The sequence below is a fragment of the Schistocerca piceifrons genome, chromosome 6 (genome assembly GCF_021461385.2).
Source record: "Schistocerca piceifrons isolate TAMUIC-IGC-003096 chromosome 6, iqSchPice1.1, whole genome shotgun sequence".
Lineage (NCBI taxonomy): Eukaryota > Metazoa > Arthropoda > Insecta > Orthoptera > Acrididae > Schistocerca > Schistocerca piceifrons.
Window position 1 is genome coordinate 63,505,713 of NC_060143.1, and position 14,624 is coordinate 63,520,336.

The window sequence follows — 14,624 nt, forward strand, 5'->3', positions numbered from 1 at the left end:
GCAATGTTTTCGCCATTCTGTGTTGTCGTCCCTGTGCTGAATTTTATTTGGTGTGCCGTTCAATTCGACGTGTCACATCTGCTTTCGTATACAAAAGCAGACGAGATGGTGAACTCGACTGCTGTCTAATAAGAAAGTATGGAGGGAAAGCTGGCAATGCCGATCGAGCACATATCTTAATGGAGTGAGCAAATATAGAAGGTGAAAATTATTTAAGCCGACAAACTGTAGGAGGTTGCACGGGACACCGAAATAAATATTTTTCGCTAATGTCGCATTTTCCAGTGAGGATTTTTTTAAACCGGTAGAGAGATTTATCTCTGGATGACATTTAATTAAGCTAACAAACTGTGGGAGATTGCGTGATACGATGAGAACACGTTTTCTGATCCGTTTTTTCTCTCTGCTACTGCTGCTGTTCGGGCAATCAGATGCTGTTCTGATTCAACAGGGGTTTTGTAAACAAGGTTGTATCTCTCTCATTTTACAAAAAATGCAGAGGAGTCAAACCAAGGGATCGAGTAGGCCGTGGTACAGGACCACCACTCCCAATTCACTATTGTGGAAACTCTCGGATGAAGAATCGATGCACAGGACGAGTGAAATGTACCGGTGTTTCGTCTTGCTGTATCCACAAGCGCACTCTTGTAGCGAATGGCAATGCTCAAGCGAGGAAATAGCAATAATGCATGCCATTTAATGGCCTATGTAGGAGTTACGGCCCAATTTGACCGTCACCAATAACACATGTCCACGAGCTCACTTAGAACCACACTTTTGAGCGCGACTAAATGTAGCATGTTGATTAATCTCGGTCAAAACATGCGAATTGTTGAAGACCCCATTACACCCGAACGTTGCTTCATCTGTAAACAGCATAGAGGACGGAAGTGCAGGATTCTTCTGAAGCTGCTCCAGGTACCACTGGGAAAACTGCTCTGAGTGGATAATCGGCGGCCCACAGCTGAGTGGCGAATCGCTGCCACGCCTGGACCGGACTGTTCACTGTTGTTGCTACGCCAGTCCCGTTAGGCGACCTTGAACCGCGATCATACACAAGTTGTCCACTGCCAGATTTCTCTCCGGCGACGTAAGGCGTTGGTCAAGCGACGGGACTGTTCCACCAGTGCAAAGAAATTGGTACCCACTGTCGTACCACTAGGTCGCTAAGCAAGACACAGCATGTTTTTTGGGTGGAGAGTCATCGACACATGTAGAAGTAACTTTAGGCGTACCTTTTGCAAGTGTGTTACTTGCTGCTCATGTTATATTAATGATTTGGCAGATAACGCTGGGTGTTTAAAAATGAATATCAGGGTTTTAAGTCTTTGTATTGCATATCATCGATGCGCACGTCAGAGAGAAAGCAAGTTATGTTACTGTCAAACAATCTTTGATCTTGTTGTGGCACAGTCTCTGCCTCTACGCCGTCTGATATATTCTTAGTTGAAGTGTGCAAAGTGATGGACGTGTTCAGTGTGGTTGTGTTTACTTGTGATTGTGTCTGTTAGATGATTGTAAAGGACAGCAAGGATGAATATGGTGTATATATTGAAAGGTGAAAGGAATATATGTGTGAAAATCACACGAAATTCTACTGTGTTTTTGAATAAATACTTCATTCTGAAATCTTTGACTTGAAATATCATTTCATAGGAATTGCAGTTGTTTCAAAGAAAATGCTTTTTTGCATACTGCACAACGAAATTATTTTTATTTATGCACCCAGACGCGCTCCGCCTTTTTTTACACGGCATCTTCAGTGGGTGTCCTGAAATATTACATGATTTGTCCATTTTTACACATACGTTATGATTTCATATTTAGGTTATAGATTTAAAAACAGTTCCTTACCTTTTTTTTAGTGGAAAGATACTTACAGGTAACTTCTAATTCACTGCATCTAAGCAAACTGTCTTTTCTCATCTGGCAACCAGGTGGACATCTTACAGTTCACATTCTTTTCGCTGTTTACGTTACACATCACTGTAACTGCCATCTTTTTAATACAGAGTTTCATTTGTTTTTCTAAGTGTTACCAACATTCTCAGTTTTCTGCATTCAACACACACACATTCACAAAACACACTTCCCTCCAATACTAAATTGGTGACCCCTTGATGTTTCAGAATATGTCCTATCATCCGATCCCTTCTTTTGATCGAGTGTCTCCCAAATTCTGTTCGTACCTCCTCATGAGTTACTTGATAGACCCATTTAATCTTGAGCATCATTCTGTAGCACCGCATTTCGAAAGCATCTATTCTCTTTTTGATTTAACTGTTTATCGTCCATGTTTCACTTCCATACATGGCCACACTCCAGACAAATACCTTGAGGAAAGACTTCCTAACACTTAAAACTACATTCGATGTTAACAAGTTTCTCTTCTTTAGAAATGCTTTTCTTGCCATTGCCAGTCTACATTTATATCATTCTACTTCGGCCGTCATCAGTTCTTTTACTGCTCAAATAGCAAAACTCATCTACTTCTTCATGTGTCTCATTTCCTAATCATAAATAATACATCAAATGAAAGAGCAAATCCAAGAGTTTTGTTAGCAAACCTGTCACGAGCTCTAAAGCCTACTACAGGCTATGGTTTACGTGCCAACTTTGCAAATGAAATATTGCTTCATGACTAAGATTTTCTGGACTGTGTCGTCTCTGGTGATGGATCGACATTTCGCCCCAGTAGAAATGTGAACACACATAATGCGCGAATGTGGAGGATCAGCAAATCCCCACGATTTGGGACAGCTGCAACAATTTCCCGCTAAATTGAATGTTTTTCGTGTCATATCTCGGCGGAACGTTTATGAGCCATTCTTTTCCGGTGAAGCAAGTGTAATTGGTGTTTCTTGTCTTAATGCGCTAGCACGATGGCTGTTTCCTGAATTGAAAGGGTTTGAACCACAGAACTTCATTTAGCACCTAGACGGTGCTGCGCCTCTTTCGGCTTAACTCAGTACGCGACTGGTTAAATGGCGTTATACCCGACCACTGGTTTGGCTGCATGGGGTTGGGTGGCCTCCACGTTCACCCTATCTGACGCCATACGATTTTTACCTTTGGGGGTTCATAAAGCATGTGTATGTGCGTCCGCTACTAGCTGATCTAACCGATTTAAGAAACAGGACTGGAGCGGTTTTAACAGTTATTCCAGACACACTGATCAAGGTTTGGGAAGAACTCGCCTATCGACTTGATGTGTGCCGTGTGACGAATAGTGTTCACACTGAACACTTGTAAGAAAGATTGAGTTGTTCTTTCATTTGATATATTTTTTATAAAAATTTAAGATGAATGTAATAAATGCTACAAAGCCTTACAACCGCGATATTCAAACACCCGGCGTTAACAGCAAGCTCATACTTTTTCGCAGACGAAGCATTTATCTGTTATGTGCTCAAACACTTGGGTGTAACGATTTTTAGGAATATGACATGGAAAGACGACAGCTTCTGTCGTAGTTAAAGTAGGTGGCAGGATACTGCGGAAAATGCAATCAGTTTACAAAGAAAATTGTTTACAAATCACTCGTGCTATCCATCCTAGAATATTGCTCAAGTGCGTGGGACCCGTACCAGATAGGATTAACAGGGGATACTGCATGTGTGTAAAGAGGGACAGCACGCATGATCGGGTGTTCGACGCATGGGAGAGCGTAACGGAGGTACTGAAAAAACCAGAGTTGGCAGACGTTCGAACACAGGAGCCAACTGTTCAGCGAAAGACTACTCACAGAATTTCACGCAGCAGTATTAAGTGTGGAATCTAAGAATATACTACAACCAGCGAATATCACTCCCATAGTGTCCGCAAAGACACGACTAGAGTGATTACACTGCGCACGTAGGCATTATCAGTCATTCGCGACAATACACGTCGTTACAGTGAGTATTATCCTTTGCCATGCACTTCGTACTGGTCTCCAGAGTATAGATTTTGCTGTAGATGGACGGACGGCCTCCGGCTGGTGTGAACTGCTGGCTTGAAAGTATCTCGCTGCTGTCTGTAGCCTCAATTTCTGATTTTCGGACATAGGTGCTTCGCTAAACAGTAATGTCCTTTTCAGCAATCGGGATTCGTCACGTTTTGCTGCTAGATCGCTAAATTTTATTTGTGACTGCATTTAACCTATAAACCTCAGCAGGCATTATTTAAAATATATATGTATTAGTTTCTTTCAATGATAATGTTGTGGCGTTACTTTTTTTACTTAACAATGTTTCCTGAAAACGAAGTGAATTTTCTTTTACGGAGACTTGTTTCAACACCCATTTTACTGTGGGTCTCATTTCATTTCTTGAAGTGTCTCATCGACGTCTTGGTAGATAATATAGAGTGACAGCCCGTCATGTTCTGTTATTTGAAGCGTGTTTGCAAGATTCGAACGCTTACATAATGACTGCAAACTTCGGGACACATAAATATAAGGGTCAGTCAAATGACGAAACAAAATAAGTAGACTGTTTATTATTTAAAAGTAATCGTCATAACCGTTAATACATGTAGCCCAATGCATGAAAAGACGGTCAATGCCTCCACGGAAAAAGTTGGCGGCTGCCTAAGGAACTTTGGTTGTACCCAGGAGTGCACCTCTTCGTTGGTTGGTTGATTGATTGATTCGGAGGAGGGGAACAAACAGCGAGGTCATCGGTCCAATCGGATTACGGAAAGTTGGGGAAGTCGGCTGTACCCTTTCAAAGGAACCATCCCGGCACTTGCCTGAAGCGATTTAGGGAAATCACGGAAAACCTAAATCAGAATGGCCGGACGCTGGTTTGAACCGTCGACCTCCCGAATGCGAGTCCAGTGTGCTAACCACTGCGCCACCTCGATCGGTGTACCTCTTCGTCCGAAGTAAATCTACGGCCACTAACGTCCTCCTTCAGGGCTCCAAAATGATTAAAATCGCATCAGGAGGGATCGGGACTGCATGCACGATGCGTAAGGGCGTTCCTGCGAGACTTCAGTAGCGTATGCTAAACAACCTTGGCAACATGCAGAAATTCTGCTGGGAAGCCCTTACACATCCTCAATGCAGTCCTGATATTTTTGGAGCCCTGAAGAAAGAGCTTGGTGGATACCGATTTACTTCGGACGAAGATATGCATGTCTGGGTACAAGCAAGGTTCTGTACGTGCCGGCCGCTGTGGCCGAGCGGTTCTATGAGCTTCAGTCCGTAACCGCGCGACTGCTACGGTCGCAGGTTCGAATCCTGTCTCGGGCATGGATGTGTGTGATATCCTTAGGTTAGTCAGGTTTAAGTAGTTCTAAGTTCTAGGGGACTGATGGCCTCAGATGTTAAGTCTCATAGTGCTCAGAGCCATTTGAACCATTTCTGTACGTAACCGCAAACATTTTTCCATGGAGGTATTAACCGCCTCGTCTAACAGAGGGAGATTATATATATATACATTTAATGCGAATACTTTTGAAAGAAAAAATAGTTTACTTACATTTTCTCCTTCTGTCCCGTTTTTAATCGACTGGCCCTCTTGTACACTAGAATAATAAAGACTGATGTGTAAACTACATGAAAGGTATTTGCAGTTGTGAATAGGGACAACCATCAGCTATATAATAGAATGACGACAGTGGAAATGTGTACGAGACCGAGACTCGAACCCAGAATTGCCACTTATCGCAGGCGGTCTCCTATCCATTACGCTATCCAAGCACGCCTCACGGGCACACGCACACTTTCTAAGTCAACCAAGTCTACACCCTGCACTCGTATGATAATTACGTTTATTGCCTCCTTTTTCCCACCCTCCTTCCAGAAACTTAGACGATCCTAGTTCCAGTTCCTGTACAACGATTTGCGTCAGGTTTTGCCTCTAGCTGAATACGGTGCTTCGCTCTCTCCGAGAAGGTCCCATTCGTACCCATCTGTTTTGTCAAAACTCAACCAGTGCTCACGTAGGGTTGCAATATAATCAAAAGTAAATCAACGCGCCGAGAATTCTTTGGGAATCTGGTACTGGTACTACTGAAAAGCGTTCATTCACGACATGTTAACAATGCCTCACACACATGTTGCCCTGTATTTTGCCCCTTTTTCTTGGTGTACTTCTGTACCGAACTGTTGAGGTGACCTGTGATCCTTGTACTCAAGAAGTTCCATTTAAGATAATGATGAACAAACTGACATTATGATAATTATTATGATCTGAATCAAAAATATTGACGTTATCTTGTATCTGCATTATCTGACCCTCAAGTATAAGTTTTTGAGAGTATTGCTGTCGTAACAACTTGCTGTTTATCATCGGAACATGGGCTATAAGAACAAGAAGCAATAAGTCAGCTGGCACATGAAAGTAACGTCACTGAGCCTCTACAATAAATCACACTGAATAATTTGTACTGTCATATTACTAAACAACTTCATAAGGCTTATCAATTTTTTTCGGTGTGAAAGCTACAATTCCAAATTCAGAATGTCTTCCATGTGCTATGCTATCGTTTAACAGATGTTAGTTGCTACAGGTATTCAGTTCAATGACAGAGGTCATGCTTCTGGAAACATTTAAGATTGGAACTACGTAACTGAACACAGATAAACGATTTTGTACAATACAAGTTCGTTATCCTGTGTCCACAGACCTCCGATGCGTGGGAAATGTCATCTTTGTGTGTGTGCGAGTCACACCAAATACAGCTGAAATCAACGATATCTTCACAATGTAGCTCACTGTTCGACAGTATTCTTCAGTCGACATGACGCGTGATTTCACCAGCACATCGACAAGCTACGTTGTTTAACCTTCTAGAGGGAAATGTCTGCATTTAACTGTATGGTGGATGATTACTTTCTCTTTCATAAATGTAGCTAACTTCCTGTATTTTATTGTAATATACGTATTCAACGTCTTCTCTCAGACAAGTTCAGAACTGATAAATTTGTTATCAAACCAGATTATGTCCAGCACGTTCCACGGAACCTCTATTAAAAATTAGTTGGCTACTCTGCCTCAGTACAACATCTTGGACGTTTATCGCTAGACGAAAGAAGCAAATACTCTCTAAAAGACTGGTCACACCGAACTACATTTGCCCCTGGAAGAAGTTGATTTTCGTACGTTTCATTTCGCGAGAAAGTAAAGAATCGCTGCCTGCCTGCTGTTGAGAAAGCATTGTTCAAGAACAGTAAAAATAGATCTTTTTTTTGCTATCACATCTGTCGTAGGTCAACAAATTTATTTTGTATTCATGCATTATTATTTCTCTCCATCGTTAAAGGCAAAAAAATGGTTCAAATGCTTCTGAGCACTATGAGACTTAACAGCTGAGGTCATCAGTCCCCTAGAACTCAGAACTACTTAAACCTAACTAACCTAAGGACATCACACACATCCATGCCCGAGGCAGGATTCGTACCTGCGACCGTAGCGGTCGCGCGGTTACAGACTGTAGCGCCTAGAACCGCTCGGCCACTCCGGCCGGCCGTTAATGGCATTCTGCAGTGTCCAAAACATGACAGTATTCTTGTATGTGAGTAGTGAATATTTATACAAGAAAATTATCAGTCTTAGATGCTAACCAAATTGCACAAACTCTCCTTAGTACAGTTAATGCTGATTTTCTGTACTAACAAGTGTTACTTTTGCAAACTGGTAGCATTAACTGCCTGTTCCGTCTTTTCTTGGTAGAATATTTTAATCTTTGTGAATGAAAAAACACCCGACAGTGGTGTAATATCCTACAATAGAATATTACACAAGTGTCGCGTGTTTTCTTTGTAATTCATAAAGAAAATTAAATTCACCCTTTGAAGTTGTCCGGTGATGGGACCAGAATACGAAATATCTTATTTATTTTAGCAAATAAATGATACATTCGTTGAGTTTAACGAAACACTGAGCAGCAGAAGTTACTCACAAGGGAACCTCCCCATCGCACCCCCCCTCAGATTTAGTTATAAGTTGGCACAGTGGATAGGCCTTGAAAAAACCGAACACAGATCAATCGAGAAAACAGGAAGAAGTTGTGTGGAACTATGAAAAAAATAAGCAAAATATACACACTGAGTAGTCTATGCGCAAGATACGCAACATCAAGGATAAAATAAGCCCAGGAGCGCCGTGGTCCCGTGGTTAGCTTGAGCAGCTACGGTAGAGAGGTCCTTGGCCTTGGTTCAAATCTTCCCGCGAGTGAAAAGTTTAATTTTTTATTTTCAGACAATTATCAAAGTTCAGGCACTCACAATTAATCAGCTTCGCTCTCCAAAATTCCAGGACATGTTCAGATTTGATTGGACATATGCAGGATTTGACGGTCTACAAACGGAAGAATTTGAAAACATTAAAAACATATGTTTTGACAGAGCACAGGGAAAACAGTGCGACTGTGAAACTGTTGCATTCATTTGTTGCAGTTTATGTGACAAACTCTTATGTTTTCATCACTTTTTTGGGAGTGACTATTACATCCACAAGAAAACCTAAATCGGGCAAGGTAGAAGAATCTTTTTACCCATTCGCCAAGTGTACAAGTTTTGTGGGTCGACAACATATTCCTGTCATGTGACGCACATGCCGTCACCAGTGTCGTATAGAATATATCAGACGTGTTTTCCTGAGGAGGAATCGGTTGACCTATGATCCTGCGACCAAATGTTTTTGGTTCCCATTGGAGAGGCACGTCCTTTCGTCTACTAATCGCACGGTTTTGCGGTGCGGTCGCAAAACACAGACACTAAACTTATTACAGTGAACAGAGACCTTAATGAACGAACGGACAGATCATAACTTTGCGAAAATAAAGAAAGTAAACTTTTCACTCGAGGGAAGACTAGAACCAAGGAACTCTCATTCCGCAGCTGCTCACGCTAACCACGGGACCACGGCGCTCTTGATCTCATATTATCCTTGATGTTGCATATCTTGCGCATGGACTACTCAGTTTGTATATTTTGCTTATTTTTTTCACAGTTCCACACAACTTCTTCCTGTTTTCTCGATTTATCTGTGTTCGGTCTTTCAAGACCTATCCACTGTGCCAACTTATAACTAAATCTGAGGAGGGTGCGATGGGGAGGTTCCCCTGTCAGAGCCATCGAGAAAAGGGAGAGGGGTTCGCCTTTATTTGACAAATATGAACGAAGTGTTTGGAAGAACTTCGCAATATTTTTAACCAAGGTGTTAGAATTATTTATCGGTTAAAAAAAAAAACGGCAGATTAAATTTTATTCGTTACGAGGTTCTGGGAGAAACAGAGGCACAGAGGAACTCACGCTCAGCTTATTTGAGAGTCGCTGCGGTGTCACCTGCTTTGCCTAATGGTACGAAATTACACTCAATACAAACGGCCCACAAGACGACAGCTCTTTATTTCGTGTCAGTGGGGTACAGTTAGGTCTGATAACACTTGTAAGATGGCAGCAGAATACAGCGAGGAGTTTCTTTAGTAATAATAGCGTAGCTTCCGAAGTTTTTCGCCTCTTTTTTCGCTCCTGCAGACAAACAGTCGCACTCTTTTATGGGATCTTCAAGAATACTCCTAAGACACAGAATATACGAATAAAATTTTAAGAACAGACAGAAAATCATTTCAGGCAGGAGTGCTTTTAATAGACTGACACATCAGAAACATTAATTACTGCACTGATCTATTTCTCACTTTTAGTAAGCTCTAATACTTCTATAATTTCATTTTACTATGTTCTTTCGTAAGAAATTATAAACTACAAAAAACGTAAATAAATAAAAATTAAAAAACGCTGCTGCTACTGTTTCTCATGTTCTTTGTTTTTGTATCGTTACGAAGACGTACTTGTTCACCATTTGACAAAACTTTACGCTAATTTCTTGTGCTCAAAATATGTCACTCACATCGACTTATGTGGCTATAACGAAATTAGTGTGAAAGGTGATATGTCCAAAATGCCACAGTGTGTTGTAACTTAATACTTATGGAACTGAACGATTTAAGACAATATTTTCAGACATAGTAACAATTACTCGGCCATTTCAAATTAGAATATTCGAACTTTGGACAAGTCACTCTGCCATCGTCTTCAGAAAGAAACAGAGGGTACAATAATACAGACCAATGTATTTTCAGTACGTGTCTATGACCACCAAAGAATTATCTCGCAAACGGAATTATGGGAGTATAAATTATTGTTCTGTGAATTATCTGCGCTTCTAAACAGAAATACCACATCGTTCGCTCGAAATCATGTTGGTTTCATTTGGAGAAAAGCTAAACTTCTGATTGTACCCTTCACTGAGGCACATACGTAAGATCTCTGTGTATGTTCCTCGAGTTATCCAATGTTTAATGTGTTTCAGTACCGCAAACTTTATTATTTCTTCAGGTAGGCTGTATCTAAGCAAAGTTATTTAAAATTAACTTAAAGTAGCCTGGATCAGTCTGTGCAACAGGAAGGACGCAGCACTTTGTCTTGGATGGAGAGTCATCAACAGACATACTTCAGGCGTGTCACAGAAAAATGTATTGGGAGTCTTGCTGCTCATGTTATATTAATGACTTTTGCAGTCAATATTAATAGCAAGCTCGAACTGTGCAGACGATGCAGTTATTTGTAATGAAATACTGTCTGAAAAAGGCTGCACATGTATTCAGTTAGACCTTGAGGAGGTGTCAAAGTGGTGCAAAGACTGAAAACTTGCTTTAAACGTCCAGAAATGTAAAATTTTGCACTTCACAAACGAAAAACATACTATCTCATGATTACAATATCAACGAGTCACAGTTTGAACTGGTTAACTCGTACAATTACCAGGGTGTAGCACTTTACAGGGATATGAAATGGAACGATCACAAAGCCTCCATTTATAGTAAAGCAGATGGCAGATTACGGTTCAGCGATAGAATACCAAGGAAATTGAGTTAGTTTACAAAGGAGTTTGCTTACAAGTTTCGCGTGCGACCCATCCTAGAATATTGCTCAAGTGTATGGGACCCATACAAAATAGGACTAACGCAGAATACTGAGCGTATACAGAGAAGAACAGTATGGATGACTACAGGTTTGTTTCGCACGTGGTAGTGTGTCACAGAGATGAATATGCAACTGAACAGGCAGACACTTTAAGATAGACGCAAAATAACTCGAGTAAGCTTGCTTACAAAGTTTCAAGGACCAGCTTTAAATAATGACTCTAGGCATATATTAGAACCCCATACCCATCGCCCCCATAGGAGTAGACTAATTACAGATCGCAAACAGGCGTTTAAGCAGCCAGCTTCCGCGCTGCATATGTGAATGAAACGAGAAGTAGCCCTGATGTCTCTTACAGTACTGTTTGTAGTGCAGTTCACAACGGTTTGCCGAATATCGAAGTAGACGTAGATGTTAACACTAAAATCTAAGACTCCCTTATGCATTGGTATTATTACAACTGACACTGAACTTCTGTTTTCAAGTTCTCTTTACATCGGATGTAGCATAGCCGATACGGCGTTATAAATGAAACTATATTAAGCGATTTACATGGCGCTAGTCGTTAAAAAATATCTTTCACAAAGTGCGAAATTCTGCAAGTATAAAATGTTTCGATTCGTGCAGACGAATGCCTTTAAAAGATCTATTGTGACTGTGTCTGACTTTTCTGTTGACCCTTTCACGTGTAAGATAGCGCATACACAGAGATCTGTGCCCACGAAGGTTCTTTCGCGAACCCGTGGTTCTTTGAGAGAAGAATTTTAGACCAGCCAGAGGTGCAACTTGTAAAATGCTCCAGGCTGCTAGAACGGACGGTAAGGATGTGGGGCCGTCATCGATGCTCCTTGGGACACTTAAAGAGACCATGGACATTTGCGTTTATGTACTTCTTTGGTAAGTGTGTGGTAGTCTAAAAGAATCCGTGCACAGGCTTTAACTATTGCCAAAGCAAAATGTTGGAGATCAGGAAGAAAATAGCTCGAGACAGCTGAATACACCACCTAGTGTCGCGTAACTAAGATTATTTCCATCACAAGCCGTACAACATTCCGCAATCCGACTTCGGCAAATCGATAGGAAGGGGAAGCTTACGTAAAAGGCGAATGCGGTGAACTTGCGGGGTTGCCGGGGGACCCCTAGCCCCGTGGGAGGTTTCGTAATCTGGCGCCACTGTTGCGGGGTGCCAGAGCGCGCCCCGCCATTGGCCACGTTGCGCAGGTCAGTGCCCAGTGCCGACCAATGGCAGCGCAGCGCGTCGTCGCCCGTCCTCACTCAAAACGTTCCGCGGGAACGGGGGCGCGAAGCGCGCGCCAGACACTGCGTGACGTTCCCAGAAGGGGACAGGCGTTATCTTTCGCAATCAGTATGTAGACGTAATACCCCCACATACCGATTGCAGCCGTGTGCAGCGTATATTTAACCGGAGCCGCAGTACCAACTGCCAGGTGTTTCGTTCGAAGGCTGGCTGTGCGCTTTCGCTTCGCTCCGGTTTTAGTCACTGGCAAGACGCGGGTGCCAATAGACAAGAGAGACTCAAGAATCTGGACGTTAGTACCGAAACTTGATGTGAACGCGTCAATATAACAATACCAGCTTAGTTCCGTAACTTCTCTTATGATTGTGTCGACTGAATTAACCACCGCCATGATAGGGTGTAGCTTGTTTGGGATAGCGTTTCAACCATGTCCATAAATGAATCTGTTCGAAAAATTAGATTAACATAAAAGGAATTATGAAGACATTTAATGAAAGCACGAAGGTATACTGCAAAATCTATTTTTTTCGGGTTTGGCTACAAAATTTCATTAATAATTATGGAAGAAAAGCACTAAACACACGCAATGTTCTCTAAATATTATGCTATTTATGCTAACTGGTTTCGAGCCTGCACATGTCTTCAGGCGGTGGTAAGCATTTCAAGGGCGAGTAACACATTGATTAGCGTGAAGAAGTTATATGCAAAACAAAAGTAAATGCCCTTCAATATGTAATTTGTAAAGGAAATATCTGCCACTGGCTACGTCTGTCATTAGACCTGAAACTAATTACGACTGAACGAACTGTTTATTCATGCTATACTCTACGGGTTTCATAAACATTTGTTCGATTGCACTGTTTCTACTGTTCGTCGAAATTCCCAGACCACGAAGGCATAGCGGTTTGATAATTATCGTAGTTTGACCATTACAAGCCACATCGTGCACTATTGCACACTGAATAAGCCCACATTACCTGCAAGTTTTCGGAAATCCTGCCGGTAAATAGAAACGTTACATTTACTCGTTACACACAAGCTTCCAAGTTTTCTGTAGCATGTTTTGTATACGAAGTAAAACACTGTAGCTGGGACATTACTGTGTAGCTTTCAATAATTACGACACTCTTTTTAAGGGCAATATTACACAACACGACGTTTTTTGGAATGTTACGCACAAAGCAATGTTATATTTACGAGTTTCCCCCTCCTATTATATTTACGTCCAGCTTAGTAACTAACGTCATTTCGAGCCCCAGCATTGGCATTATTCGTCCAAACAATTTATGATAAATGCTGCTTATGTTTTCCCATAGTGTAAAAAAAACACCAAGAAAAAAGGAAGTTGGAGATTCGGCTAGGCCGTAAAACCTTCAAGTTTTCCGTGCAAGAAATTCGAAGTGTTAATGGGAACAAGGTAGTAGACACTGTGATGGCAAATCATTTACAAAGGAGCAATGTTCTCCACCCTGAGACTGAAATGTATAGGTTACGACTGTTGGTGACGACTTTGTTTACATGGAACCGCATGTTTGCAGACGCTGGGAAATAAACCGACAGCAGGTCGATGATACAGAACATAACCAGTTGTGTGCATCGTTGGTATTAACAGTTGTGAGCGCACAAAGTAGCTTCACCGCGTATCCATTCAGTCGCTGAACTAGCTGGTAATGAGGTAACAAAGTATCAAACAGCGAAGCAAGCGCGGCGCAGATTTCCACGCGGTGACAGCTGGTCACAGAGCGTAGGCGAAGCAGTGCTTACCTAGAGGCGAGGTGGAGCAACTTGGTCATGGCGGCGGAGCTGCTGGTGTGGCGGGCTTTGTCTGCTGGAGTGGTCCCCCTGGCTGTGCGGTCTGGTCGGCGAGCGCCGGGCGAGTGTCAGCTGTTGGCGGCGGCCAGCGCCTGCTACCAGCCTCGGCCTCGTGACGTCACGCGACTCGAGCTGGCGTCCGCGTCCGGCTCCACGGGCGCAAACAGCTGGTGCGCGATAAGGAGCGTCCAGGGCGGCGGATCCCTGCGTCACGTTTCTCGCGACGTCCTAGCACGTGACCGCAGGTGCCCAATCTGATCGTCACGCGAAAACAACACGGCACGCGTCAGTGTGGTCTTTGCACTGTATCACCTGCCTGTGTAAATTCACAACACGACACATGAACTTGGAGCCAGTCGACTAATTCGCAGTGAGCACTGTTGTTGTTGTCGTCTTCAATCCTGAGACTGGTTTGATGCAGCTCTCCATGCTACCCTATCCTGTGCAAGCTTCTTCATCTCCCAGTACTTACTGCAACCTCCATCCTTCTGAATCTGCTTAGTGTAGTCATCTCTTGGTCTCCCTCTACGATTTTTACCCTCCATGCTGCCCTCCAATGCTAAATTTGTGATCCCTTGATGCCTCATAACATGTCCTACTAACCGGTCCCTCCTTTTTGTCGAGTTGTGCCACAAA

General features: G+C 42.4%; 1 protein-coding gene across 1 annotated transcript in view; it reads right to left on the reverse strand.

Moving 5' to 3' along the window:
• Window positions 1-14,043, reverse strand: part of LOC124802605 (phosphoenolpyruvate carboxykinase [GTP]-like) — a 140,012-nt gene extending 125,969 nt beyond the window's left edge. Inside the window, exon 1 of the mRNA XM_047263486.1 lies at window positions 13,941-14,043. Within this exon, the coding sequence (XP_047119442.1) occupies window positions 13,941-13,969 (29 nt within the window). The 5' untranslated portion in view covers window positions 13,970-14,043. The remainder of the gene's footprint in view (window positions 1-13,940) is intronic.
• Between the last annotated feature and the right edge of the window lie 581 nt (window positions 14,044-14,624).